This window comes from Centroberyx gerrardi, chromosome 3, assembly GCF_048128805.1.
Source record: "Centroberyx gerrardi isolate f3 chromosome 3, fCenGer3.hap1.cur.20231027, whole genome shotgun sequence".
Taxonomy (NCBI): domain Eukaryota; kingdom Metazoa; phylum Chordata; class Actinopteri; order Beryciformes; family Berycidae; genus Centroberyx; species Centroberyx gerrardi.
In genome coordinates this window covers 20,471,711-20,498,635 of record NC_135999.1, presented here as the reverse complement: position 1 = coordinate 20,498,635, position 26,925 = coordinate 20,471,711, and the positions used below count along the sequence as shown (strand labels likewise).

Here is a 26,925-nt window from a genome sequence, read left to right as displayed (position 1 = left end):
TGTTCCTCTCTGTGCCCAATCGAGGGAGCTACACACACTGCTCAAGCGGCTATCCACGCGATACATTACAAAGTAACGCGATAGTTGCCACCTGAGTCTTCGGAGTTCCCGAAAGATGGCGGTGCCTTCAGAAGAGGCGAGCCTGCAGTCTCGCATCAGTAAGTCACCATACGGTATTATAAGATTACTTTAGGACGTAATGTGATTTACATTAACGCAATGAAGCTATATTAACAGTTTTCATTCGCTACTGTCAGACTGTCCACGCGGAAAAGATTTTATACGAGTCAAGAGAACGAATGTCATCAAACCAAAAAGTGCAATTATTTCGCTATATGGAACAAACTCAGTCAAATAACACATCGCCGTTACAATGATGAACTATGGTTACTGTGTTCAAAATATGTCTATTGCTGTCAGTTTAACATAGCCTATTACTGATACTAGACAAACATCATTGACATTTTCGCTAAACTTAAAAGTCCCACTGATATCCAGCTAAGTGCTAACCTAGCTAGCTATGGTTTTTCCTTGAGGACCAAGCCACTTGGTGACGATGATATGTTTTAAACCACAGTCCACCCCAAACCAGTAATCATACTTTAATCCTATAACCTTAAATCATTTTCTGCGAACATGAACAACTCTCTTCCAGAGCTAGAAATCAGAGAACCAGTGGTCTTCACAATGTAAACAAGCTGGGACTTCTCTGTTGACAATAATCAGAGACTGAGAGCAGCTTATAGGACGTCTGAGGTTTAACATCAGGTTTAGTACCTGTAAAATCAACCTGTGAATTGTCATTATGTGCACAAAGTTGATCCCCATTCCTTGTTAATGGTGCAGCTCTGAGAGACGAATTCACAAATCAATACTGAACAGATCACAATCAGGAATAACATGAGAATAATGTTTTACAGTTGGCTTTCACTAAATTTAAAGTAAAAATTTAAACACTCTTGCATTTAGCAACCCTAAACTACACATTATAGATGGCAATTTGCAGGTATGGGGTATAGAGAAAATGTGAATTGGTCAACATCCATTTTTTGGTCGTGGTCTTTCTAATTTGTTTTCTCCTTTCCCACAGACAATGCCACCAACCCTCTGAACAAGGAGGCTGACTGGGACAGTATCAAGGGCTTTTGTGAACAGCTCAACAATGAACCAGAAGGGTGAGACTGTGAACGAGTGTTGCTGTCATTCAAAAAAGTATTCTCCAGCTTTACATTTTTCACATAATGAGCTACAGCATGACACATGTTCAACCCTCTGTCTGATAATGATTTTGCCCCTAGGGTGTTTTGCCTCACATTTTGCTAATTAGTGCACCACTTGTATGTATGCACCAGCTGCTGTCATGTAAATCACATTTAAGATGAAAAAATAATTTCGAAGAAGCTTTGTTTACCTGTTGAGGTTGCAAGCAAGTAGCAACCAGCTTGTCACTTTTGCCCAGCTTGTAGTTGGCATAGACAGTTTGCTGACATGCTGGGAAATGATTCTTGCCAGGTGGCATTGCAGTAAATTGTTACACTTTTAATGAATTTATGCCTGGCAGCTGCTTTGGCTGCATCAACATGACTTAACAATACAATGCTCCAGGGCTCCAACTGTTGTTAATGATACAGCTGTTCGGTTGCAACACGAACAGAAACTCCCAAAGATCATCCATCAAGCTGATAGGATGGAAAGAGTTTTCTTTTGGCCCGCTATTTTCCTTGCTGCCTATCAGATAGGCTGGCCAGATGTTTCTTCTGCTGTGATAATCTCATGAGGCCTTGTATGTGATGCTATTTATAATAATAATAATATAATAATAATAATAATAATAACAGTAATAATCATATTGCTTGTATAGCACTTTTCAAAATGGTTACAAATTGCTATTCAGTGGAGTTTAAAAAAAGCTAAACTTAACAGTAAAAGTAAAAAGGCAATGTAAGCAAAGCAAGAAACACAGTACAGAAAGTAAAACCTAAAACGGAGGTCAAGGTTTTAAGAAGTGATTTCAAATTTGATGCTGATTTGCAGCTAGTTTCAAAGTCTCAGAACCCTAATGGCAAGGGTCCAGTCACATTTTGTGTTCAGCCTTTATACCTTTTATTTATTTGTTTGTGGATTGTTTGTGATGGATTTATGTACTCCATTCCATAAAAATATAAATAATACTCCAGTCATGCATTCATAGAAAGTTATGGAATTTAAAAAGTCAAAGGGCTGAATACATGTCTTGTACACGACTGTATGTGGAAAAATCTATGTGCATAGTCTTGTTAGCTTCCAGTCAATGAAGAAAGGGTTACGGTTTGTTTTCTTTTCTTTCTTTCTTTTGTCATTATCAGTCCCCAGCTTGCAACCAGGCTCCTGGCCCACAAAATCCAGTCGCCTCAGGAGTGGGAGGCTATGCAAGCGCTTACGGTAAGAGAGGGTTAGGGTTAGACAAGCCCACTCTCCATCAAAACAAGCTGCAATTGAGTGGCTTATGTGGGTTGACTAACAGCCGTAAAGCTCTGCGAAAGGCCACATAACATGTCATCTAGCTTTATTTTTATTGTAATGAAGGCTTGTCTGTACAAACATGAGACCAACAAACTCAAAGTAATCATTGTTTTCCCCAGGTTCTTGAGACGTGCATGAAGAACTGTGGGAAGCGGTTCCACAGTGAAGTGGGCAAGTTCCGCTTCCTCAACGAGCTCATCAAGGTGGTCTCCCCCAAGGTACTGACTGACCTCCATAACTGTTTTTTTTGGTTGTGGTTCATGTTGTTGCACCATTTGGGCACCTACCCTACATCCAGAACTATTGTTTTTTGCATTGGTTTGAGATTGTAAAACACTGTTATCGAGTGAATAATGGCATTTAGAGGTTTTGTAAACTTTTATTGGGCCAAAAGTGATTTTTGAAAGCCAGAACTCTCAGCACCTGGCAAAGTAATTGTTGAGTCATTGGTATTGATCAACAACCCTATCAAATCCCTGCAGATATATCATGCTCATTTTGTGCTATGGGACAGTAAAAATTATACTTAATGTACCAATAATCTCTTTTGTGAACATGCAGCTTTAGATTAATGGAAAAAAAAAACATGCCAGGTTATGTGAGATGACCTTCTTACAAAATGAATACAATACAGTTGCTTCCTCCTGACTTTTTAGAGTTGCCAAGTGCCTGTATTTCCCTCTCTACTTCAGTTGCTGTTGGAGCAGGAACTTACAGTATTTCTCTAAAACAATGCCATTAATCCCCTCTCCTCCGCAGTACTTGGGTTCCCGGGCTCCAGAACCAGTGAAGAAGAAGGTTCTGGAAATGATGTACAGCTGGATGGTGGGGCTGCCGGATGAGACCAAGATAGCAGACGCTTATCAAATGCTGAAAAAACAGGGTGAGCGCTCAGTCGAGTGATCTACTGAACTTTACCCCCACCCCCCATCCAAATAAGACACCCCAGTGAACTTACTGAATACGTACTGAATAAAGTTTAATTAAGAGAGCAGCCATTTAACCTGTTACTGATGTTAATTGTAAAAGCTGTGGTAAGTCCATCAGCAGTAGTTTGGCCAGCAGTGTCTATTAGCCTTTGTTGATGTTGGTGTTATTCTATGCATTCAATATATAGAGTTTGATTTATGAATGCCTCTGTGACTGATTTTCTGGGTTCAATTATATGTTTTTTTCAGTTCCCCAAATTTATATTGCTTTAACAAATAGTGTTTTGTACATCATAGTATCAGTTCTCGTTTTTATGATGATGTGGCACCAGCACAAGACTAACATCCTTAGTCATAGTTCGTTGAATCTAGTATGATCTTAGTAATGGGAGTTTACACGCAAGCTGCAACAGCGGCCCTGAAGTACTGCAGTGCAGCCAATGTTTATGTAGGTTTGGGTATTAAAGAACGATGCCTGTCTTGACCATATTGATTTTTGGTATCAGTATAGATTTAAAGGTGTTGAAAAGCTTTAAAATATTGGATTATCAGATGTGGCATCTACAAATGTTTGAGAGAAAACAATTCACTGTCACATAATGAAAATTTAATTCTCCCAAGAGGATAAAAAAAGTATGAATTTTTAGAACCAATATCCAATGTACACCCAGGCCTTTTGACACTATTCCTTCTTTTTAATTTCACTTTCCACAACTAAAACAAAGCTCTTCATTACCAGTCTGAATGGTGACCTGGATTCTGTATTAGTTGAGATCTATATACAGTATACTGTATGAAACGGGGGATGTGCTGTTGACAGACTGTTTATTCGTGTTAAGTGAATGGGTGTCCTTGTTCTCTTCCAGGTATTGTCAAGCAGGACCCAGTGCTTCCTGATGACAAGCTCCTCCCACCTCCTCCACCCAGAGCCAAGAGCGCCATCTTTGAGGATGAGGAGAAATCCAAGGTAAGAGTGATGAAGAAGCACAGAACATCTTCAACAGGTTCACAAAAGGAAGGAGTTGCATATCGTGTTGCTTTCATGTCATATTTATGAAAGTCATCCTAATACACCTTTTTACCCATCTAATCCTTTGAAATGAAAACTACTGGGGAAATCGTTGGGGGATTCACCGGTTTACCTCATTTCCCCTCTCCCACTCTTCCCCTTCTCTTTCCTCTCCTTTTCTTCTGTTCTATCCTGTTTATATAGATGCTGTCTCGCTTACTGAACAGCACTCACCCTGAAGATCTAAGAGCAGCAAACAAGCTCATTAAGGAAATGGTACAGGAGGTGAGTCACAGCCTTTGTTTAACGAGTATCTAGTGTGTGTGTGTGTGTGTGTGTGTGTGTTCACACGCAGACACACATCCATCTGTATCTGTGTTGGCCCACCAACTGCACAGCAAGCACAACCCGATTGATTATGAAGCATCACAATACACATGAATCCTACTTTGTATTGGTTGTATTGATTGATTGTATTGGTGTGAATTATGTACTTAGACTCCCACAACACTGAAGCATCCTAACAGACTTAGGAAAGTAGAATATACAACATATAGTCGAGGATCTGACTTGGGGCTGATCATACATCAGGTTTTAGGTTCTGAATGAATAGTCGTTGAAGTCTGCCATCTTGAAACATTAAATTTCTTTTTCATGTAGAACACCTGTTGTAGAATATGGTGAAGATGCAAAAAGTGCAACAAAATAATTATGTTCCCAAAATCATCATGATTTGTAATCATCATATCTATAATCACAAAATCAAGCAAAAGTAGGGTCAGCATTATAGCTATAATCACGCAGCCCTAGTCTGCTGTTTCTCATCAACAAGATAATGGTACTTGGAGTTCCTAGTACAAAACTATTAAAAGAAATCAATTTGATAATTTACAGGTCTTGAAAAGTTTGGGAATTGCACAAAAGGTGTGTGCATTTTTTGTGGCTGCAGACCCACTGTCCTTTCACATACCGTGATATTTGTTGTGATGAAGAATAATCTTGTAATATGGCCTTGTTTACCATCATATTGTATCACTTGTAGCATAATCACCTTGATGAACACTGACCCAAATCAAACCTAAATTCAGAAAAAGTATGTAATTTTGAGACTGACAATACATAGGGATCCTGGGTGCTAAGACCCTGCTGTCTTTCCCCTTCCTGTCCAGGACCAAAAGCGCATGGAGAAAGTGTCGAAGCGAGTGAACGCCATCCAGGAGGTGAAGGAGAGCGTCAGCCTGCTGAGCCAGCTGCTGGAGGGCTACAGCAAGGAGAGCTGCTCCCAGAGCAACCAGGAGCTCATTAAGGTTAGCAGAGCTCGGCACAGAACCCAACAGCACAGCATAACTCGCATCAACTGCAGTGTTAAACTCACTAGAGGTCAACGATACTGCACACACACACAAAATCTCATGTCGTAGTCGTTTTTTGGGTGTATGCATGTCACTAATCAGGTTTGTATTTGCAGGATCTTTACCAGCGTTGTGAAAAGATGAGGCCCACACTATTCCGATTAGCCAGTGATACAGAGGATAATGATGAAGCCTTAGGTAAGATTGTTGACATCATTACTTTGATAGTACTGTTGTATTATGCAAGGCATTATGTAAGGCAGAACAGGACTCTTGAGCATTACGGAACCATTAAGTTGATTACATTGCAGACAGACACTCCAACCTCTTTGGTATCGCTAACAGCTCAAGTAATGAGATTGTAATGAGAGAGTTTAATTTGTCACGATTGTAATAATGTGTGGCTTGTGTAACCTGTGAATTTGGGTTTCTCAGTTGTATTAGAGTGGGGTAGAGTGGGGCTTACATGATGCCACCTGCACCCTTTGGAGTTGAACATTGCAACAGTGCTCAGTCCTGGAGCTGTATATTTGTATAATATGTATAATAATAATAATTAAATCTGTATAATCAGTGACAGTCTCAAATCCTGCCATGTTAAACTGAGAATACAATGCAACCACAGTGGCTTCTTTCTTTACTGGTTTGTAGTTTATCTTACTGAGCTACCAGATCAACTCATCCAGTCACAAAAAAGTGGTTGAAAGGTTTTCAAAGTTTTCTAACTCGAGTCTAAGTTTCATGAGACTGTTTGTGGTTGCAGCGGATATCTTGCAGGCCAACGACAGCCTGACACAGGTCATCAACCTGTACAGACAACTGGTAAAGGGAGAGGAGGTGAACGGAGACAGCATAACCATGCCCTCGCTACCAGGTAGGTGCCTGTGTGGGGGTGTGTGTGTGTGTGTGTGTGTGTGTGTGTGTTTTTATGGGTTTGCAAGGTCACTGCGTGAAAATCGCAGGATGATTTGGCATCCATCAGTATTTACTAAACTTTATCAGTATAACAAATTATTTTGTTTCCATAGACTTTGATATACATAGTTTTAAGATCACAGATGGATATTCTCTGTCCCAATCAGGCAGCAGTAGCACTGCGCTCCTAGACCTGGCAGGACTGAACACGTCACCCAGCACAGCCCCCTCCAACCCAAACAGCCTCAGCCTGCAGAGTCTGTCTCAAGAAATGGGCATCAGCCTCCTGGACGACGAGCTTATGTCACTAGGTAAGCACAGCTCCTTCTCCAGATCTTTCAGTGCAGCTATGTCTTGTTTCCACGGGCCAGGGTGAAGCCGTCCTGTTGCCTGTCGGGCTTAAAACCCCAAAACCAGCGTCTCCAGAACCAGGACACACTTGGCTGGGCCACGATAAAACCAGATGCATTTCACACCCAAGCCAGATTTGACCCAACTTATTACAAGCTCTGACATGAGGGATTGTTTTTGTTTTAAATCGGATGCTTCCAGTATATTGTTGAAAATGTAGCAGCAGTATTCAGTTTTAATAGTTACTACTAGTATTCAATTTATAACTGTTTCCCAAAATAAGTGATTGGGAGAAAAATATTGATGAAAATGTAAATTGTCTCCTTTTTTTTTTCAGTTCTCTTACTCTAGTACTGAAACTAAATGCTAATTCGTGGTGTGTGAGATGTGCTCGCTATTTTCAAAACTTGCTTCTTTGGCTTGCTGGCTAATCATTGGAGACACAAACCAAAACATTTGAGACAGCAACTAGCCCCAGCTGGACAGAACGGAGCTTGTGAAAACAAGGCATTCACTCTCTCTTGCTACCACACTAGCTAACCTATGTTGTTTCTGACCTCTTAGGCCTGAATGAAGTAACGCCAAACTCCAACCCCACCCCTCAGTTAGGAGACTTCAACACTTTTCAGGTGGGAGGTGTAAGAAAACACACACTCACATACAGACACTGATTTCATTTTCAAAGCATTTTACATCATCTTCCCCCCCTCCCCTGTCTACACTCCTCACACACTCGCATTAACCCTTTGCTGGGTCTCTCCAGTCCTCTGACAGTGTAGACCCAGCTGCCCCAGCGGTCCCGGCTGCGGTGTTGTTACCGGCTGTGGTCCAGACTCCGCAGGCTCCACCGGCAGCGGCCCCCGCCGCTCCGCCCAAGGCCTTGGATGAATTAGACCTCCTGGGGAAGACCCTGCTACAGCAGTCCCTACCTCCAGAGAGCCAGCAGGTCAAATGGTAAGATAACTGGACTGTAGGATGTTTAGCTAATAACCTATCAGTCATTTGCTGCCTTAAGGAAGTACGGCTGTATTTGTTATTGCCATGGATTGCTTAAGAGTTTGACGTGAACCAATGCTGATTAATCATTGAGCTGAAGTTTAATGCACTTAATAACCCTGAAAAGGATAATGTAATACACAGCAGCACTGTTGAGGCATGTTATTTTTCAGGATTGGGTTGTTTTTTTGACATGCATACAACTTCTGTGTAATTCTAATGGAGATCAATGTTTTCTGTCCTTTCTGTGCTTTGATCACATTCCTGTTGCTTGTCCCTCACAGGGATAAACTCCAGCCTCAGTCCAGACCCACATTACGAGACCTACAGACCAAGTCCAGCACCAACTCCAGTCCTGCTCCCAGTGCGACCATCACTCCCACTCCCACTCCAAGCTTGGCCTTCCCTTCAGAGCAGCCTGTGCCTCTCCTCACCTCCAGTCCCAGCCTCATAGCTCCTGGAAAAGGCTCATCGCCGGCCGCTGACCCTCATAACAACATCTCTCTAGCCGACGTGTCCATGCCCCTGGAATCCATCAAACCTAGTAAGCACAAGCTCAAATAGGCCTTTATTTAGGTGGTTTATGAATGAGTGGATGCATGTTATGGACGGTGGATCTGTGCAAATATCATGCTGTTACAAACTCTGTCTCTCTTCCCACTGAGAGAATCAAACGAGTGCAGATTCTGTACAGTACGACATGTTTTTGCCGTTGATATGTAGACCCAAGCAATTATAAATTTATTTGAATGTGATTTCAGCTCTCTGGCTCCCTACTTATACACACTTGCTAGTTATCATTAACAACTAGCATATTACATTCATACATAGCAGCACTGCTTATACAACGTGATTTATTCTAAAATATTTTGTCTTACGACCATCAAGAGATTCAGGTATATTATTGTATGTCACTGTATGGCAGCAGTCCATGAAAACTAATGGATGATGAGCCCAGAAATGTGCTCTCCCATTGTTTGACATCATTGACACTCATTTGCATTTGAAGAGGATTATGGGAACAGACATGATTTATGCAAAGTGATTTTTACCACACCATGAGGGAGTTTCATGGCACCCAGTTATAGAGGAGTGAAGTTTCTTATCTCCAGCTGGCAGCTTCCCAACTTGATTTTGACTGTATTCAACCTTCCTTTATTCCCCTATATCTCATCCTCTTGTTTTCTCTCTTTCTCTCTGCACATGTGCGTTTCAGGCAGCTTATTACCAGTGACTGTATTTGACAAACACAGCCTGCGAGTTTTGTTCCACTTTGCCCGGGACTGTCCCCCATCGCGGCCTGACGTGCTGGTGGTGATCATCTCCATGCTGTCCTCGGCTCCTGTTCCTGTCACCAACATCCGCTTCCAGTCCGCTGTACCCAAGGTAGGCTGATTATCTCTACTGTTCATACTGACCCTGTTTAGACTTGGTTTTAAAATGCGTCTTGGGCGATCGGATCACAAGTGGACAGCGCTAAATACAAGTGTAAACAACTACCAAGACGCATTGTGATCCGATCACTCAAACCACTTGCCGAGGTGGTCTGGGACGCATTTGACCACATATCTTTTGTAGTGTAAACGCTAATGCATCCTGATGCGTCCCCGACAAGGACGTAGCAGGAAAATACGTCATCAATGCAGGACGTGGTGGTTGTTTTGGTGACAGCGCACCAACGGTCCTGTCAATCTCAACAGTTGGAATAGCCCGTACATGTATATTAGTTCTTGAAACGTTGTTTTCTTAGCTAGCCTGTGCTAAACAAATCTGGCGCTTGTCTGGCGACAGACTGACTTAATAACTGTGCGCAGGGCCCTTTGACCTTCTAGCGGAAGTGACGTAGGCAGTAACGACATCTGAACACAAGTGGTCAGCTGGACACCTTGGAGACGCATGATAAATACAGGTGTAAACGGCGATGTGTCTCGGCTGTCCACTTGTGATCCGATTGCCCAAGACGCATTTTAAAACCAAGTGTAAACAGGGTCACTGATGACAGGGTAGGCTAGTTAAAGGGACACCATCCCAAAACCAGAAAGTCTCTGGTCTAATCCTAAAACAGCCATGTGACCTGGTGAAGTGGATTTGAGCAAGACACTGAGCCCCTACCTACTCACTTATTATAAGGCAATCTGGATAAGAGTGTCAACTAAAAGTCTAAAATGTAAATGTTTGCGACTACGCAAAGAAAGGTTCAGTCAGTCGGAACGTGTATCTGTTGACTACTCAATTATTTGCTCATCACTTGTTGATTTAGTTTTCATTTGTGTGCAAACATGTGTTTCTAGGTGATGAAAGTGAAGCTGCAGCCTCCGTCTGGCACTGAGCTCCCAGCCTTCAACCCCATCCTGCCTCCGGCTGCCATCACACAGATCCTGCTGTTGGCCAACCCTCACAAGGTAAATATTTATATTTACCTCCCATCTTCTCCTGTCTGTCTGCCAGCGTTGGGCTCACTTCAGGATGGTTCTTTGATATGTGCAAGTTTTCAAGTAAAACGTAAAAATAAGGAGAATGTATTAAAATCAAAGAGGGTCTTTGAAATACCCATTCTGAAGAGCACCTGTTTCTTGCTGCCATGGACATTACTGGTACCAAGTAGCGCTCCTAATCTTTGGTCTTTTAAAAATAAAGAGGTTTGATTTTGTAGATGGTTATAAATCTGGTGTAATTCAGTTCAGTCCACATTTTCACATTTGAACACAGAAACTCCATAAACCTAAAGTGACCATGAATATGCTGAAAATGGTCACACTGGCACTTGTATCTGATTCTCTTTTGTAAACTAACTGCTGTATGAGCATACAGGTTGTGTTGTTTCATTCACTGCTAGTGATGTAACATTGGATTAACATTGGTGTCTTGTCTTTTCAGGAGAAGGTGCGGTTGCGATACAAGCTAACATTCAATCTGGGGGACAAATCGTACGATGAATCTGGGGATGTCGACCAATTCCCCCCTCCAAACACTTGGGGGAATCTTTAGTGAGAACGACCAACATCCTGTCATCTGATCTGCTGCTTCCTTTAGATTTAGGTTGAAGTTGCCCCTAATCACTGGTCAAGGCAAGATGGCCTTTTTACATTTTAACGGTTTGAAAGTTGGGTTTGGTAACGCAAACTGATGTGAGCTCGGTTTTGGGAAGCAGCTTCTACCGTGTGCCTTCCTTCATACCCTTCTTGTCCTTGTTCGATCATCTCATCATGTTCCTGTGTTTTGTACTCACTTTGTATTTGTTTTCTTCATACAAATCTAATACAATCAAACCAACCCGTTACTGTTATGACATAAAACAAACTGTCAAAACATTGAATCAATGCAGTGAGTTCTGAGAAAGCAAGTCGAGCCTTTTTAAAGCTGAATGTGTGCATTTCTCTGACTGATTTACATACTGCTGCACAATCGTTTCAAATGGCCCATGTGCATTACATTTGACAGCTGGTGGCCTAGTCTGACATTATTTCTGCTTTTAATGCCCAACCCTTGATCTAAAGCATCCAAATATCAGGTGCTTTCTTAACCTGGGATTCCAAGCACCAGAATGTCCTAAATTTAGAGCGCTACAAGAATTTCTATCTGTATATTCAGTGTTAACCTCCGAATGTTCAGAGTGCACTCTTGCCAAGGAGGAATGCACTGCTGCACGCAGTGCATTCAAGGTAGTCAAATGGTATCATGCTAAACCTACCAGCAGACCACCCTCCACTCCATCACATACTGAAAATAATATGTGCGTAATATGTACGTCCAAGGCAGTGTTGATTAGGGAAACGGTGAAACTAACTTTTTGAGACTTTGTACCCCGATCATCGTATCTGCCATCTGATATATATATTTTTCCCTGTGTTCCAATGGAGCATCAGATTGGATTTATGAATGCATCTAACATGACTTGATAAGAAAAGCTGCATGGTAAACAGCACTGTGGAATGGACCCGAAGGACCTAATTATTGTTTCCAGGGGGCTGACCAGCTTCATGGACTTAGTACTGTTTTCAAGTATCGTCTTGATTTTATTATTTGTGTAATGTTTAGGCAAAATTCCATTTGTTTCGTGACTCTTGAGTTGGGGAATATGTGTCTACGCTGTGACAATGAAGGAAGGGCACTGGATATTTGCCACTCCGCCCCTTTAAAAATGTTGAAATTTAGCTTTTCATTTCTGCACTTTCCATTATTCTTATCAAAAGAATAGAAACAAATTTTTCTACACCATGTTTCACTCAGGATTTTAATTGGGAGATTTATTTTTTTTTCACAACCTGAATTTGTATGCACTTCTTTTGTTTGAATTTTGCACATGAAACCATTCCCTTACATTGTCCTTTCTCATTTGCTACCTTCTTTCTACTGTTGATGGACCCAAAGAGAGTTTAGTTAGAGTTGCTGACATCCAGTTCGATTCTGCCATATGTGCCTGAGCTGAAACTTTTTTCTTTTGCTTTGTACATCTATATACAAATAACTAGTTTGATTCATTTTGTTTCTGTTTTCATAAGTTCACGTCCCTCATAGAAAAGATCAAGTTGTGAAACAAATGAGGAAAACGGGCATAAAGTTCATAAAGTTGTTGGACTACTGGTCTGGGATCACATCTTAGGTCAAACAAACAACAAAAAATGTAATCATGAAGGATCATTTTACTAGCAGGTAACATGGATTCAGTATCAAAAGAAAAGGTTACTGAATTTATACACTAACTTATTTTAAAGTGAATTCTGCAGTCCAATTTTAGATGTAAACATCCTACTAAAAAGGAGGGTAGCTGGTAGTTCTAGGTATTGTGAAGCAGAGAAATGAGGCTGCATCAATTCAGTGATAGTTTCAGCGCTCTTTTTTTTTTCTTTACTTGCATTAGAACCTTATACAACATACATTAGTCATCTTGGCCAAAAATAATAAAGAAAACTTGCAGCAAACATTGATTCCCACAGCCAGTTACACTAGGTAGATCAAGCCACAGCAATAAATGGTATTTGGACAGTATCATTAACCTTAATAATGGGGTACTTCAGTTTCTTTTGGCTATTAAACCAACTATTTACATTTACTTGCAGAGACTTAAGCTTGTAGCATTTATACAGCTCACTTAAGCAAAGCAAACAAAAATGAGAGACAAAAACTCTTTGTCACCCCCTTCCAGTCTGTCATGGTTTGAGTGGATTGGAAACTCCTGTGTAGAGTTTCATCAAAGTAAGCCGCTGTGAATGTGAATTCTCAAGGCTGTGAGAGGCTTGGCTGCGTCAAAATGAGATTGAGCATTTAATTTACCTTGTGGGAGTCAATACAGAAGGAAATTCTGCCATCTTTCTTAACCACAAGAACCACAGGGCTGCTCCATTCACCGGTGGATGGTTCAATTACTCTATTGACGCAGGTACCGTTCTGTCTGGGACGCAGTACATTCTCTGTCTGATTGGAGTAATATTCTTCCAGTGGATGTCCACATCAGTGCTTCCTGGCTTCTCCTCAAACAAGTCTGGGGGAGTGATGGACTCTAGCTCTTCCTTCTGAACTTTGGAGAGGTGGGAGAAGTCAAGAGTGGCAGAGCTTGAGGAGTAAACTCATTCAGCACGTCATCCTTTTCCTCCATTGCTCGCACAAACAGCTGCTGACTGGGTGGAGTTTCCTGGGTCCTCCAGGCTTTCAGCAGGTTGATGTGGAATGCTTCTTTGGGGTTTCTCCTCTCTGGCATCTGTATCTCATAGGTGGTGGGCCCCAGCTTCTTTGGGATAATATAGGGGTCCTGCCATTTGGCCAATAGCTTGTTCTCCGTTGTGGGAAGGAGTAGAACAACTTGGCTTGAAGGATCTTACCCTGGCTGACTGGTCAAACCAGGTTTGTTGGCTGTTGGACCTTCTCCATGTTCCTGCACACAAGCTTAGCTGCCTGCTTCATTCTCTCTCGTCTGCAGCATAAAAGAAGGAACACTAGCCAGCTTCTTCCCCAGGGTGGCTCCCAGACTGGAGAACATCAACTAGACCATCAGTCTGCGGACGGTATGGGTTGGTCCGAATGCTCTCCACTCCCAGTAACCTATACACATGCCTGAGCGTGTTTGGCCAGAAATTCCTGCCTTTGTTAGGATTTCTGGAGGAATACCCAATTTAGAAACTGATTTTAAAAGCGTACAGGCTATTCGCTCATCAGTTATGTTCCTAAGGGGAAAAGCTTCAGGGTACTGACAAGCATAATCTCAAGCCATTAGAATTAACCTGTTCCCTTCCTCCATTCTCTCTAGTGGACCCACTATGTCCATGACTATGTGGCTAAAGGAAACATCCATAATTGGCAGTGGCTGAAGGGGTAACTTTGGAGCATGTTTACCCCCTGAAAGCTGACACTTTGTACAAGCTCAGAAGTAATCCTGTACCTCAGTGTACAAACCAGGCCAGTAAACATGCTGGAAATCCTATCGAAGCTCCCAAATGCCCTGCCAAAGGTATACTATGGCCTAGATCCCCTCTTGTGGTACCACCAGCAGTTCAGACGTGGACTCCTCAGACCGGTAGTACAGCAGACCCAGGACATAGCCAACCCTGGAAGGAACTTTTGTCTCCCCTTGCTTCATAGGTAACACTTGCTTCAAAATAGTCTGTGAGCAATTCTGCTGCTGCAACATCCTAAAGTCAGAGGGTGGCTCAATAGCAATACTCCCTTCAACTCTTGACATCTTTGTCTCCTACTTGTTCTCACTTTTACAGCATCATGAGTGGAAAGTACTGTATTGGCATAAAGCATCACCGAGCATCCTGGTCTGCACTGACTGGCACCTGAGCTGCCTGCTCCAGCTCCATTCCCCCACCGGGAACAATCCAACCACCAGGATGTTGACTGTCACAAACAGCAACACCTCTTGAGTCTTTCTCCTGAAACAGACAGGCAGCTCATGTCTTGTAGCCTTCCCACTGTATGTCTGGCTTTAGTTTGCCTCAAGCTTCATCATTTAGGGGCACACAAGGTCAAAGGTATTGCCAGGTTCACCCTTAAGAAAGCTCTTACAGAGACAAAAATGCCTCTTCTGGGGAACCTCAGTGTTTTACTTAAAAGAAATAACTTCTTCGCTTAATTTTCACAAACGTAAGCACATCTACGGCAAAGCCGCCAAGGAGCCGCTCAAAAGTGATCAAGTACTGCTCAATGTTGTCATCATCTTCCAGCTTGGGAACAGCTAACTGGGACCAGACCCTCCCCGTGAGCTCATTCTGGGCAGGGGACTGAGGAACGTAGGCCTCCTGGTTCTGAGGCAGAGGAGGTGGCTGGGGCTCATCCCACTGCTGCCTCTCGAAGTCATCTCCTCTATGTGCCTGGTGACCCGGCGCTGCTATTTAGGCCCCATGGCGGCCCTTCTCCTGATGGCAGCTTACTCCACTCTTCTGACATCAAAATGATTTGCTGCTTGGTTGTTAAGATGTAAACACCCTACTAAAAAGGATGGTAGCCAGCAGTTCCAGTTATTGTAGTGGAGAAATTAAGCTGCATCACTCCAGTGTTAAGTTTCTCCTAGGTCTTTTTCTTTACTTCCATGAGAACTTTACACACTGTACGTTGGTCATCTCGGCCAAAATAACAAGAAAGAAAAGATTAAGCCACGGCAATAAATAGTATTTGGACAGTACCATTAACCTTAGTAATAGGGGTACATACATTTCTATAGGCTATAAACCAACTATTTACATTTACATGCACACTTTAGCCTTCATACATTTCCCAAATACATTTATTGAGTCGACTTGACTAGGACTGACGAGAAGAAAACAAAAACCAGAGACAAATTGAAGTGGACCTCAGAAAAACAAAGGTTAGGGAACTGTAACTAAACAAACTTATAACCGATGTTGTGCTGTAACTGGACCTAAAGTGTATTAATCAACTAAACTGGCTCCTTATTTAGAAAATGAATACATAACAGACCATAGCACAAACTGTGTTAGCAATTGAGAATGTATATTGAGTTTTTTTTCACCTGATTTGTGAGGGAGTTTATGCAGCTCCCCCACATCAATGTCTTTTCCAATTTCTGCTCCGACTTTGTAAATAAAAAGGTTCATGCAATTATGTATATTTGCCAAAAAAAATATGCAAAGAGCAAACAAATATTGCTGGAAAGAGATTGAGAATGTACTGCAAATATGTACTTAAGGGAAATAAAGTTATTCTTTTTGTGGGGATTTGACATGAATTCTGTCAATGATAGGTTCTTGCAAAGTAGAGAATACAGTTTTCATTCAAATTCTGTTTAATAAGAAATTAAGCATTGTAAAAAGAACATGATTAGTGAATGAAGGATGAAACAAGCGACAAATGCCAATTTCCTCAATATGATCCATATATGAACAATTATTAGTTTGCTCCATAGATTTGCGTATTAAAAAGATAGTTGAGTTAAATGGTTACAAGTATAGACAGAACCACGTGAAGCACTTTTTGATTTGAGTTGCTACAGGACTGGGAAAAAAGGGGATGCATGACTGAAAAAATATCAAAACCTAGTGCAACAGTAAATTACACAAATTGTCAAACATTAAGATCAAAATACCATTTAAATTCTACCCCCAAAAGTATGTATTGGTTAAGTAAGAAAAGCCTTGGGGTTAAGATTTACAAAGTAAGATGCATTGTTTCAGTGTTTAAGGTAAAAGAAACCCAAAATCAACATAAGACTAACTGGTCATTTTGTTGTCACTATGCATATGCAAATTAGAGCAATTTCCATTTCCATAACCTATTTCAATTGGTGACTCCACTTTAAGTCCAAATTTAAGTCTCTCTCCAATAACTACATAAAGTGCTTGATTATTTTTTATTATTTAGTTTTTAAGATTATTTTTGTGACATTTCTGCCTTTACTTGTGAAGAGAGAGGTATTCTGAATGGGTTAATGACTGATTGACATAAGAATACATTTCTTTTTGAGATCAACTGTTTTCAGAGAATTTTATTAAGTTTAATGGGGTGATGAGGTCCCTGAAGGAGGTCAATGAACCTCACTTCACACTTACATCATAGTTGCTCCATATCACTAATTGTCTCTACTCAAGTACCCAGTTTACCCTCATTTTGCTAAACAGCACATTGGTTGGCATTCTTTTCCTCTAATAAGTGCCATTTCACTCTTAGTTATTGATAAAAGCTGTTGGCCACCTCATGTACGCAAATACAGCGATTTCACTGGTTAATACACTGTCAACCAGAGAGGGGGAACTAATTGGTGAAATCCGCTGTAGTGTTTGATTGGAATGAAAACGGGCAGACTCTTGGCCCTCCACGGCACATGGTTGAGAGCAACTGCACTAGACTTTGTGGCAATGACAGTCTATGTTGAAACATAAAGCCAAACAGTTTTGGGTTTCTTTTCCCTCTTCTATAGACAAATATGTTGAAGAGCAAAGAATTCCACATATCTGGGTCATGTGAAAAGAATATAATATAAACAAAGCCCTTACCTCTTCAACAATCTGCCTTTTCAACTCCCACCTCTTTGAGTTGGAGAGTAAAAACACTTTAAAAACACCAAGTATTACTAATAACTTTACGCTTCTTTACGCTAATTCTACTTGCGGGGAGGTGGCGGGCCAGGAGGAGGAGGGGGTGGAGGAGCAAAAGGGTACGGCGGTTGCCCTATAAAGCCCATGAGCGGGGGCTGCAGCGGGGCAAACTGCTGAGCCATCAGAGGCTGGGGCCCCCCTGCGGGTGGAGGAGGAGGAGGCTGGCCAAACTGACCCTGCGGCTGGCTCGACTGATCCTGACCTCCGCTGCCGCTGGACTGGCCTCCGCTCCTGGAGGCGTAGCCCCCGGTCCCGCTGTAGCTCTGGTACTGGTCTGAACCGGAGCTGTAGCTGCTCCTGCCGTCCCGGCTGCGGTCCCTGTAGGAGGAAGATGAGCGATCTCCGTCCCGGCTGCTGCGGCTGTCACGGTTGAAGCCGCTGCGGCCGTCTTTGCTGCCCCCGCCGCCGGAGCGCATGCGCCGGTCACACTCTTCCTGGTACATTAAGTTAGGGTTGTTGGAGCTGCTGCCACGGTAACGCATTCTGCCACCTGTAACAAGCAGAAAAGCATGCTGCATCAGAAAACTCTGCAGTATCCTTTTCAAACTACGCTGATCTGTAGCGCTCCTGTTCACATTTATAGACCCAGTTCCAAAATTTCCCATCTATTCCATTCTATGTTTGACTGCTGTGTTTGAAAGTGAAAACCCTCTAGCAGTTGTCCTTACCCCCTCCTCCCCCGCGGCCCGAGTCGACGAGCTGAAGCAGTTTAGGGTTGATGGCCTGCCGAGCCTCCTCCAACACTCGGACGAGGTCACGGGCCTGCCGCAGGTTCCCCGGGGTGAAGAAGGTGTAGGCGGTGCCCTTGTTGGTGCTGCGGGCCGTACGTCCGATACGGTGGACGTAATCCTCAGAAGAGTTGGGATAGTCATAGTTGATTACAAACTTGACATCTTCCACGTCTTTTGGGTAAAGAGCCATGGGTGTTACAGCATGGGAGAAAGGAGAAAGATGATGATTTCAAACCAAGAAAAAGCTACGAAAAGGAAGAATTGCTCATTTGTATTCCACTTCAAGGAATGATGGGTTGACAGCAACTATTTCTCAATTTATATATACCATTACCATTATTTTTTCTTACTATTACTTAATTACAATTATTATTTTGTTACTATAAAGAAGGTAAAATAGGTTCATAACATATTTTGGATAACAAATCAGGAACCTGCACACAAAAAACTTACCTGCTCAAACACAAAGTATGACAAAAATTCACACATCCAAAGAGGAGTAAAATTACATTTTATCTTTGCTTTTAAATTTCACTTCATTTAAAGACCACGAGAAATTGTAAAAGTCCAATACAACCGTCAGATCCAACGTGACTTCAGGGTTTCATGCTCACTTGATCTATAGCCACTGACATCAAAGTATAAGGAAACTAACTTGCTAAACATGTTTAGGCCTGATAAACTTCACACTCAAGTATGGACAAAGATAGAACTGTTTTATGGGTTGAAACGAAAGAACATAGGAGTCTGTTTCTTATTACAGAAGACATGGGGCTCTGACAGCACTGCTGAGTCCGATCAATAAGTCTCCCTTTTCCCCTCCATCATAACAGAGGGAAGCCATTTTATTAATTACAGTCTACTAAATAACAGAATGAATGCTACCTAACAATAAGGAGCACTTGATGGAGGACGAAAACAGTTCCTGTACTTAGCAGGGACAAAGCTGTGCTGCACTGTGACTTTAATATGGGAAAGATGGAAGTACCTGAATGTATGATGAGCTCATGGTGGAGATAAGAGAAAGGGGTGGTGAGGTACTTACCCCCTTCATGTTGTTTTTACAAAGGTAGCCAGTCACCCCCTGATCAGTCCTGGTTCATTTGGAGGGGCTGAGGGGGGAGGGAGATGGGATTCCCCCCCTCCACTTTTGCGCACACCGGCAACGTCAGACGGGAGCAGAACCTTTTAACCTCGAGAGAGACACACAATGGCTGGTTCTGTTGCTCTCGCCGCATTGCAGGACCCTCCTCAGACCCTGGCCAGGACTGGATCCAGACGAGCCCCGCTAACTCTCTCTCTCCCCTGTCTGTCTGCTTTTTGGACGGACCGATGGGCAGACAAACAGGCCCCTCAGGCTGGTCCCAAGGAGAGCTCGCTGGATTTACAAACTCTGACACTACTGGACGGACGGGCGGGCGGGCAGGGGGGAACTTAGGTACCCAAGGAGAATAGGAGGGGCCTTATCCCTCTAAAACTAGCCAAGCTTCTACTTTAATGTGACTGAGGGGGTAGAAGCCCCGGTAGTGACAGCAGCACAGACTGCCTGTTACTGCTGCCAAACCCTGAGAGGAGAAGAGGGGAAAAAAGAACAAGGATACAGTCATAGGAAGCTTGGCAAGTCAAAGTTACTTCACTTCCGCCCCCTTCTCACTTGCAGAGTTATCCTGCTAACAGATTAGAGGTGAAACTAGTCAACAGTCTGCCTGATTTCTCGGTGGACCTGGGATACCTCAACTGTCATCTGCAAAATATAACATTATGTACCTTTTGCAGAAAAATATCAATATAAGTTGTTATTCATATATGGAGGAATGTATAATATGAACAACATCATTTAATTTGTATTGACACCGTAAAGGAGACATGAGAAAGGGTTCTCAGGAGCATCTGCCCCCCACACCCCTCCTTTCAGGCAGCGTGCCAAAGAGCCCCGGTTGTAGGAAGCATTTAACTGCAGTAACAAGAAACAGACTGTAAACCCACGGTGGACCAGAAGGCCTGAGAGCCTCCATCTCGGACGCCACAGTTTGTTAAACTGTCGATTATCTAGAGTTAGGGGGTCCTACTGTACAATGTGCTCAATTCATTTCCTGTTACATCACTAAATCCAAATTGGTATTTTTTGGTTAGTATTTTCAGACTTCCAATTAAGAGCAATAATACATGTTTTACCAGCTGTACATTATGGAAAATCCTTACCGCAATATCCTATATAAAAATTATCACATTGTCATAATTTCAACCGGAAAATGGGCAGCAGAACACAATTTTACCCTTAATGTTGTGCAAGAAATGTAGATATACATGTATACATGCTATCCCATGTGTATCACCACATGATGTCAGCATCGAATAGTGCTAAAAACTATATGTGAGAATGTGAATTATTCAGTATTGTGTCACTTATGACCTGACGATTATGACTATTACACGTTTTGGTAAACTATTATTACTACTACCTGTTACCTGTTTTATTTTATTTATTTTTATTTTTTGGCCTGTGCAGAAGTCAGTATCAATTGGCCAAGTATGTGTACGCAGTAATGTATGGTTACTCTCTCAACTCTGCCAATTTTAGTGTCCTGTATACTTACCTATTTGTCAAGCCAATATTGCAATCTTAATTCAGACTACAGAGAAAAGTTCCAAATGAATAGCTGCATTTGTATTTGAATATATAAATTTGACTGTGCTAGTCCTTCAGGTATAATACACTAAAAGTATTATTAACAGTAAAAAGTATCCAGAGTAAATGCAGAAAGGAGAGATGAGAAAATTATGTGAGAGATTGTGTAGCCTTATCCATATGCATGTGAGGAGACATACCCAGACCACGAGACGCCACATCGGTGGCAATTAGAATAGGAGCTTTGCCACTCCGGAATTCTGTGGAATTGAACAAAATATTAGTAGCAATATTAGAGAAACAAATGACATCAAGAATAAAAAGACTAATTTTGAAAATCTCTGGTAAGTTTTTTATGCTCACAGAATTCCTTAGATATTAGCTATGTTTGTGTGAATAATGAAATCTTGTAATGTGAATAGTCTTTGGAGAGATGTGTTTTTAATATTCTGTACTGTCCACAGGCTCTTCCGCTATGAAAGATGAACAATATTAATTCAGACAAGATGACATGAAGCACAGCAGCAAACGAAAAAGGATGGAAGTACTGTAAATGGCAGAGTATTATAGGAATTCAACTATAAGCACTCACCTGTGAGTACCCAGTCTCTTTCTGGCTGGCTCTTGTCTCCATGGATACACATGGCTGGCCACCTAGAATACAAAACCACAAAGAAGTTGTAAGAATGGCAAAGACACTTTGTAGGCTTCCTGTCTATATCATACATCTGAGTAGTTCATCCTAGACTCATGTTTCAGAACTGTGATGTGGTTTATACAGACAGTCTCAGTATCTCTAAACGTCTTGCTCTCTCACCCGTCTCGTCTCATCCTCCTGGTAAGCTCGTCACAACGCTTCTTGGTCTCCACAAAGATGATGGTCTTGTTCTCCTTTTCAGCCATGATCTCCTCCATCAGCTGGATGAGTCTAAGGCAGGGAAAGACAGAAAGACAGTCAACTCATGGCACAACAGCAACACTGAACTCAGAGTTTAGGCTGTGTGAAAGGAAGAGGCCATACTTATTTGACCTGTTACAGTTAGTAAGATGATCAGGACATACAGCTAATAATCTCACTACCATAGGTTGTATAGCTCCCTATTGGCTCCTTACTTGTTGTCCTTCTCAGTCTCCATGCAGACATCAACTATCTGCAGGATGTTGTGGTTGGCACTGAGCTCCAGTGCGCCAACGTTAATCTGGACATACTCCCTCAGGAAGTCCTCAGCAAGCTGCCGAACCTCCTTAGGCCAGGTGGCGCTCCACATCAGGGTCTGTCTGTCAGGCTGAGAAGAAAGAGACAGAAACACAGAGAGTACGCAGTTGGTTTACTGCTAAACTGTGGGGGCTTAGCTGCAAAATACTTCTACATTAGTAAGTCTACATTATCATTTTACATTCAACAGTCATGGTACTTGAACAAGTTTCTTAAAGTGCCTTTACTGTACTACTTTCTCCTACCCTGATCTGGTCCACTATCTTGCGAATCTGCGGTTCAAAGCCCATGTCCAGCATGCGGTCGGCCTCATCCAGCACTAGATAGGTGCAGCGGCGCAGGTTCGTCTTCCCTGCCTCCAGGAAGTCAATGAGGCGACCAGGTGTGGCGATGCAGATCTCAACACCTAGCGTCACACAAAAAGCAGCATTAGACTTAGAGGTCCATACATTATTGGATGCACAGGAGAAGCACCTCAATAAGTGTTCGTTGGTTTGTTCATTCGATCATGTGCTACGTTTTTTGCAATGTGCACTGCTTGGGACAACTATGGTATGTGCTCTTTAGGCCACACAGAACCCTCAGAGCGCTGAATAAGGGAAATACAATGTGCACTCATACACCAGGCAATACGGTATTAGTCACACAAGCATGAGCCAGCTAATTCACATACCAGGAAGTAGCTCAGTGATTTTCTAACTGAAGTGGCTAAGTCAACGCATTAAGTAAATATTTTGTTCAGAGATTATCTTAGTTACAACACTGTGCTACCACAGCACTTTGGTGTTAGCAGGTGGAGATTTTAACGTCAACATAGTTTCACTCACTCCAATCATGCACCCCCCCTCCACTCGAGCACCTAGAAAGCACTACCACACTCGTATAGTAACAAACTCCTTTAAAAATACAACTGACAGAAGGGATAGAATAGAAAGATATGAGACAACCAGCCATGACTTATACTAAGTCCTTATGGCTCCAAAAACAATTATAAAATTCAATACCCACTTTTAAAGTAAATAAATCGTTCTAAAGTATAAAAAACATATAAAGCCTTAATGAACAGGATATTTGACGTACTGTGATCAGGTTTTATTATTAATTAATTGATACTCAAATTATTTGGAATAGTCTATTGCGTACTCTTAATTCTCACTTGTCTACAACCATACCCACCCCTCTCCAGGTCTCTAATCTGTGGTCCTTTGGGTGCTCCACCATAGACGCAGGTGCTCTTGATGCGGGAGGACTTGCCATAGTCGTACGCCACCTGTTGAACCTGCTGAGCCAGCTCTCTGGTTGGAGCCAGAACCAGACACTGAGGACAAAGGAGGAGGGCTGGGTTTTACAGACTGACATATGCCCAAACAAAGATGGCATGATTTGGATAAGACACCTCTATCCAAACTGGCAACATTAGTTGCATTTATACTTACAATTGGTCCATCGCCCCTCTCTAGATAGGGCTGATGGTTGATGTGCACAATAGCAGGAAGAAGATACTGCAGTCAACAGAGAAACACAAAGATTAAAATCACAACCCTGCATATATATGTGCACTTATTGTAAGTCGCTTTGGACAAAAGCATCTGTTAAATTACATAATGTAATGTAATGTAATGCATATAAAATGTACTGAATGAATAAAACAGTGATCATGTTTGTGTTTTTATACCAGCATCATTGCCCAGCTGTTGGTTTCAAAATGCTGGATACAAATATAAGACTGTCTTCAACAATGTAGAAGTGCAGTTCAACATCAGGTTTTCTGTGCAGCTGTCTCCGCTCACACAGTATGCATTATGTGTCTATGCTCTAGAGAGTGAGAGATACCCGCAACTGTTTGCTCCAAGTGTGTGTGTGTGTATGTGTGTGTGTGTTTAATTGTGCATATAAGCCTCTGCACACGTGTGTGTGTGTCTATACAATATCTTAGTGAATCAAGGCTTTTCTGTATTTTAGTGTGTCTGCTAAATATGTCAAGTTAGTGTGTGTACACCACAGGTATGTCGTGGGATATCGCACATATTTCTAATTTAGTAATCCATCATTAATTAAGCAGTTGTTACTGCTAGCAACAGCTGTATGTAACAACTGTGAGTAAATGTTAGTAATCCATACTCCTCCCCCATATTTCTAACCAATACAGTCTAGACAATGTGTTTAAATTGACACCAGCATACGTTTACAGAACACCACGATTGTTTACATTGTACTGGTTATTTTTGTTTTTCTGACTTAAAACAATCTGGAGATCATTGACTGAAAGAAAGTCCCACAGCCACCAAGTTTGGTGGATGGGTTTCAACTCTCCCCCACTACACCATTCAGCCAGATGGTGGTGCTATAACAAGACACTTTACACATTGGCTAGTAACTCCTGAAGTCTAGAATCACTTCTTTCACTCAACATGAATCTTTTTTCACCATTTCTCCCACAAACTCAATCAAATCTCCATGAAATTTTGCACACAGCATATTTGGACTTCCTACGTTACAGCTACAACACAGACTTTTGAAATTCCAAAGAGATGTGAAGATGTGCAAACAGGAAGTATAATATTTATACGCTTAAAAGGTAGAGAAACCAAACTTCACATAAATGTTTGGGATGTGTGTCAGATGGGTCAGACCGCATATGACTGTGTTCCCTAGTGCCACCTCCAGGCCAACCTTGCACTGACACTTGTTTTTTCTTTTAATTACTCCAACTGCCACCAAATTTTGCACACAACATATTCCAACTGCCTACATCATGGCTATTCCACAGAGACTGATACACACAATCATTTGGTCAAGTCAAATGAGGCTGACAGCGAAGATGCATAAACCTAAACATTTAATGCTAGAGCAATCAAACTTCACAGACATATTTGCGAAGGGGTTCCAAAGTGTGTCAGTTCACGTTTGGTCGTACTATATAATGTTGCTGTGAAGACAAATTTTGCAAACTGCAATATCTCAGGCATCTATGTGTGTTTGGGCCATGGGTTTGGACCCTGCTAATGGTCACTTGTGGCTATATTTACTTGTTTTTTAACTGTTTTTATTGCTTATTTTATACTCTATTTGTGTGTTTATATTCTATTTGTCTTAATCCCTCCTGAATCCTGAATTTTGCTGCTGCAACAACCTAATTTCCTCATGGGGATCAATAATGTTTCATCACACTAGATGATTGGCATGGTATCCTTACAGCCAGCGTCTTTCCGGAGCCAGTCTGAGCAATTCCCACCATGTCTCTGCCGCTCAGGGCGAGGGGGAAGCCCTGAGCCTGGATGGCTGTAGGCTCCTTGAAGTTCTGCTGCATCAGCACATCCATCACATACTCTGGCAGAAGAGGGAGGGGAACACACAGGAAGATTTTACATTCTTATAAATTACTTTCCCCTCTAAATATACCACTAGTCTTTTTACAACCCATTTTACAAATAATGCAACTGGTCATTTAGACTTTGCAATGAAGAGAGTATGAGACATTTTGAAGTCCTTAGCAACTACATAAAAGATACTATAGTGTGTGAATGATGCATAATGGTTCCCGAATATTAATTATGCAGATTTTGTAATTGGTGTAATCTATGTTGGTTTACTCACGAGGAAACTGTGCCTGGTGAAAACTGGTAACAGCCTTTGGGCAGCCAGAGCCTCTGATGGTGATCTCCTTCTTTCTGCGAAACTCATCTATGTCATACTGGATGTGAGAGTGACAGAGAAATAAAATACATGCTGGACACTGACAGACTGACAAACACAAACAGTCTGGCTTATTATGCAGCCATGACATGCAGGGAAAGAGTGAGAGAGAGAGAGTGGTTTACCTGAGTCATGCGTTGGACCTCTGGGTGCTCAGCGTAGAAGTTCTTATCAAATTTTTGTAGCTCGTCAAGGTTCCACTTCTTCTTGCGGAGCCGGTCCCCTGGATTCCCAAACTTCATGGGTGGGGGGCCGCCTCGACCGCTCATGGAGCCAAACCGAGGCCTGGAGAGGGGTCAGGAGGTCAGGAGCACAGTGAGTTCATCTTGGAGCAGAGCAGGCTCCAGTTTTACCGGAGGGAGGTGTAATTTTAGATATGTTTGTTCACTTTATACCGGATGTTATAACTGGATGTTAACATTTGCTGTGTCAGTATTGTAGTTATTTGCACATTAGATAGATAGATAGATAGATAGATAGATAGATATTTCGTTCCTGGCAGTGTACCACAATCATCCAAGCCAAGCATAAGAAAGTATGTACATGTACATTACAAACACAAAATATTCAACTCTAATGTCATTTATATACATATATCCATAATATGCACAGACATATGACCGAAAAGGAGTAGGAAGAAGAAAAACTTAATAGTACCTGTCCCTTTAATCTTATCTTGTTGAAAAAAACATTGTGCAACATGCATCCATTAAAGGAAATTCAACGTTATAACCAAGAACAAAGAATATGTGGATTGTTTTCATGCCTTAACTTACCTATCTCGTCCACGGTCCCTATCTCTGTCCCCATACGAGGAACTCCCTCTCATGTTGACGAAAAATACTCTAGCCTTCTCCAAAAATTTGCAGAACCCGGGTTGTCTTTAGCAAATTACAGAATAAGCAGAGCCTTGGCCTTCGCAAAAGACTAAGACTTTGTTGGCTCTTAGCTAAACTTGGCGGTTTTAAGCCTGCATGAAAAGCTATAGGGATTTTGTTTGGCAATTGTGATATGCGTCACGTCGTCGACTGCTTTCGCTCTCTGGACT

The 26,925-nt window shown here is 42.0% G+C and overlaps 2 protein-coding genes across 3 annotated transcripts; one reads left to right on the top strand and one right to left on the bottom strand.

Annotated features, from left to right (window-relative positions):
• Window positions 1–115: 115 nt before the first annotated feature.
• LOC139923188 (ADP-ribosylation factor-binding protein GGA1-like) lies at window positions 116–12,701 on the top strand. Its single transcript, XM_071913906.2, has 17 exons — window positions 116–158; window positions 1,091–1,175; window positions 2,346–2,421; window positions 2,622–2,720; window positions 3,262–3,385; window positions 4,298–4,398; window positions 4,645–4,725; window positions 5,610–5,747; window positions 5,909–5,990; window positions 6,556–6,666; window positions 6,875–7,018; window positions 7,623–7,687; window positions 7,822–8,012; window positions 8,339–8,598; window positions 9,271–9,440; window positions 10,346–10,456; window positions 10,932–12,701. The coding sequence occupies exons 1-17, from the start codon at window positions 116–118 to the stop codon at window positions 11,040–11,042; spliced, it is 1,992 nt and encodes a 663-aa protein (XP_071770007.2). The 3' UTR covers window positions 11,043–12,701.
• Window positions 12,680–26,892, bottom strand: LOC139923193 (putative ATP-dependent RNA helicase DDX17). 2 transcript variants are annotated; one of them, XM_071913914.2, is made up of 13 exons: window positions 26,654–26,892; window positions 26,003–26,162; window positions 25,779–25,875; window positions 25,378–25,511; window positions 23,618–23,683; window positions 23,358–23,499; window positions 22,427–22,587; window positions 22,079–22,251; window positions 21,783–21,893; window positions 21,558–21,619; window positions 21,166–21,225; window positions 18,274–18,507; window positions 12,680–18,095 (listed from the first exon to the last, which is right to left on the bottom strand). In XM_071913914.2, the coding sequence occupies exons 1-13, from the start codon at window positions 26,704–26,706 to the stop codon at window positions 17,611–17,613; spliced, it is 1,938 nt and encodes a 645-aa protein (XP_071770015.1). In that variant the 5' UTR covers window positions 26,707–26,892; the 3' UTR covers window positions 12,680–17,610. The 2 variants fall into 2 exon arrangements, with proteins under 2 accessions (XP_071770015.1, XP_078138938.1); XM_078282812.1 differs by lacking the exon at window positions 21,166–21,225.
• Between the last annotated feature and the right edge of the window lie 33 nt (window positions 26,893–26,925).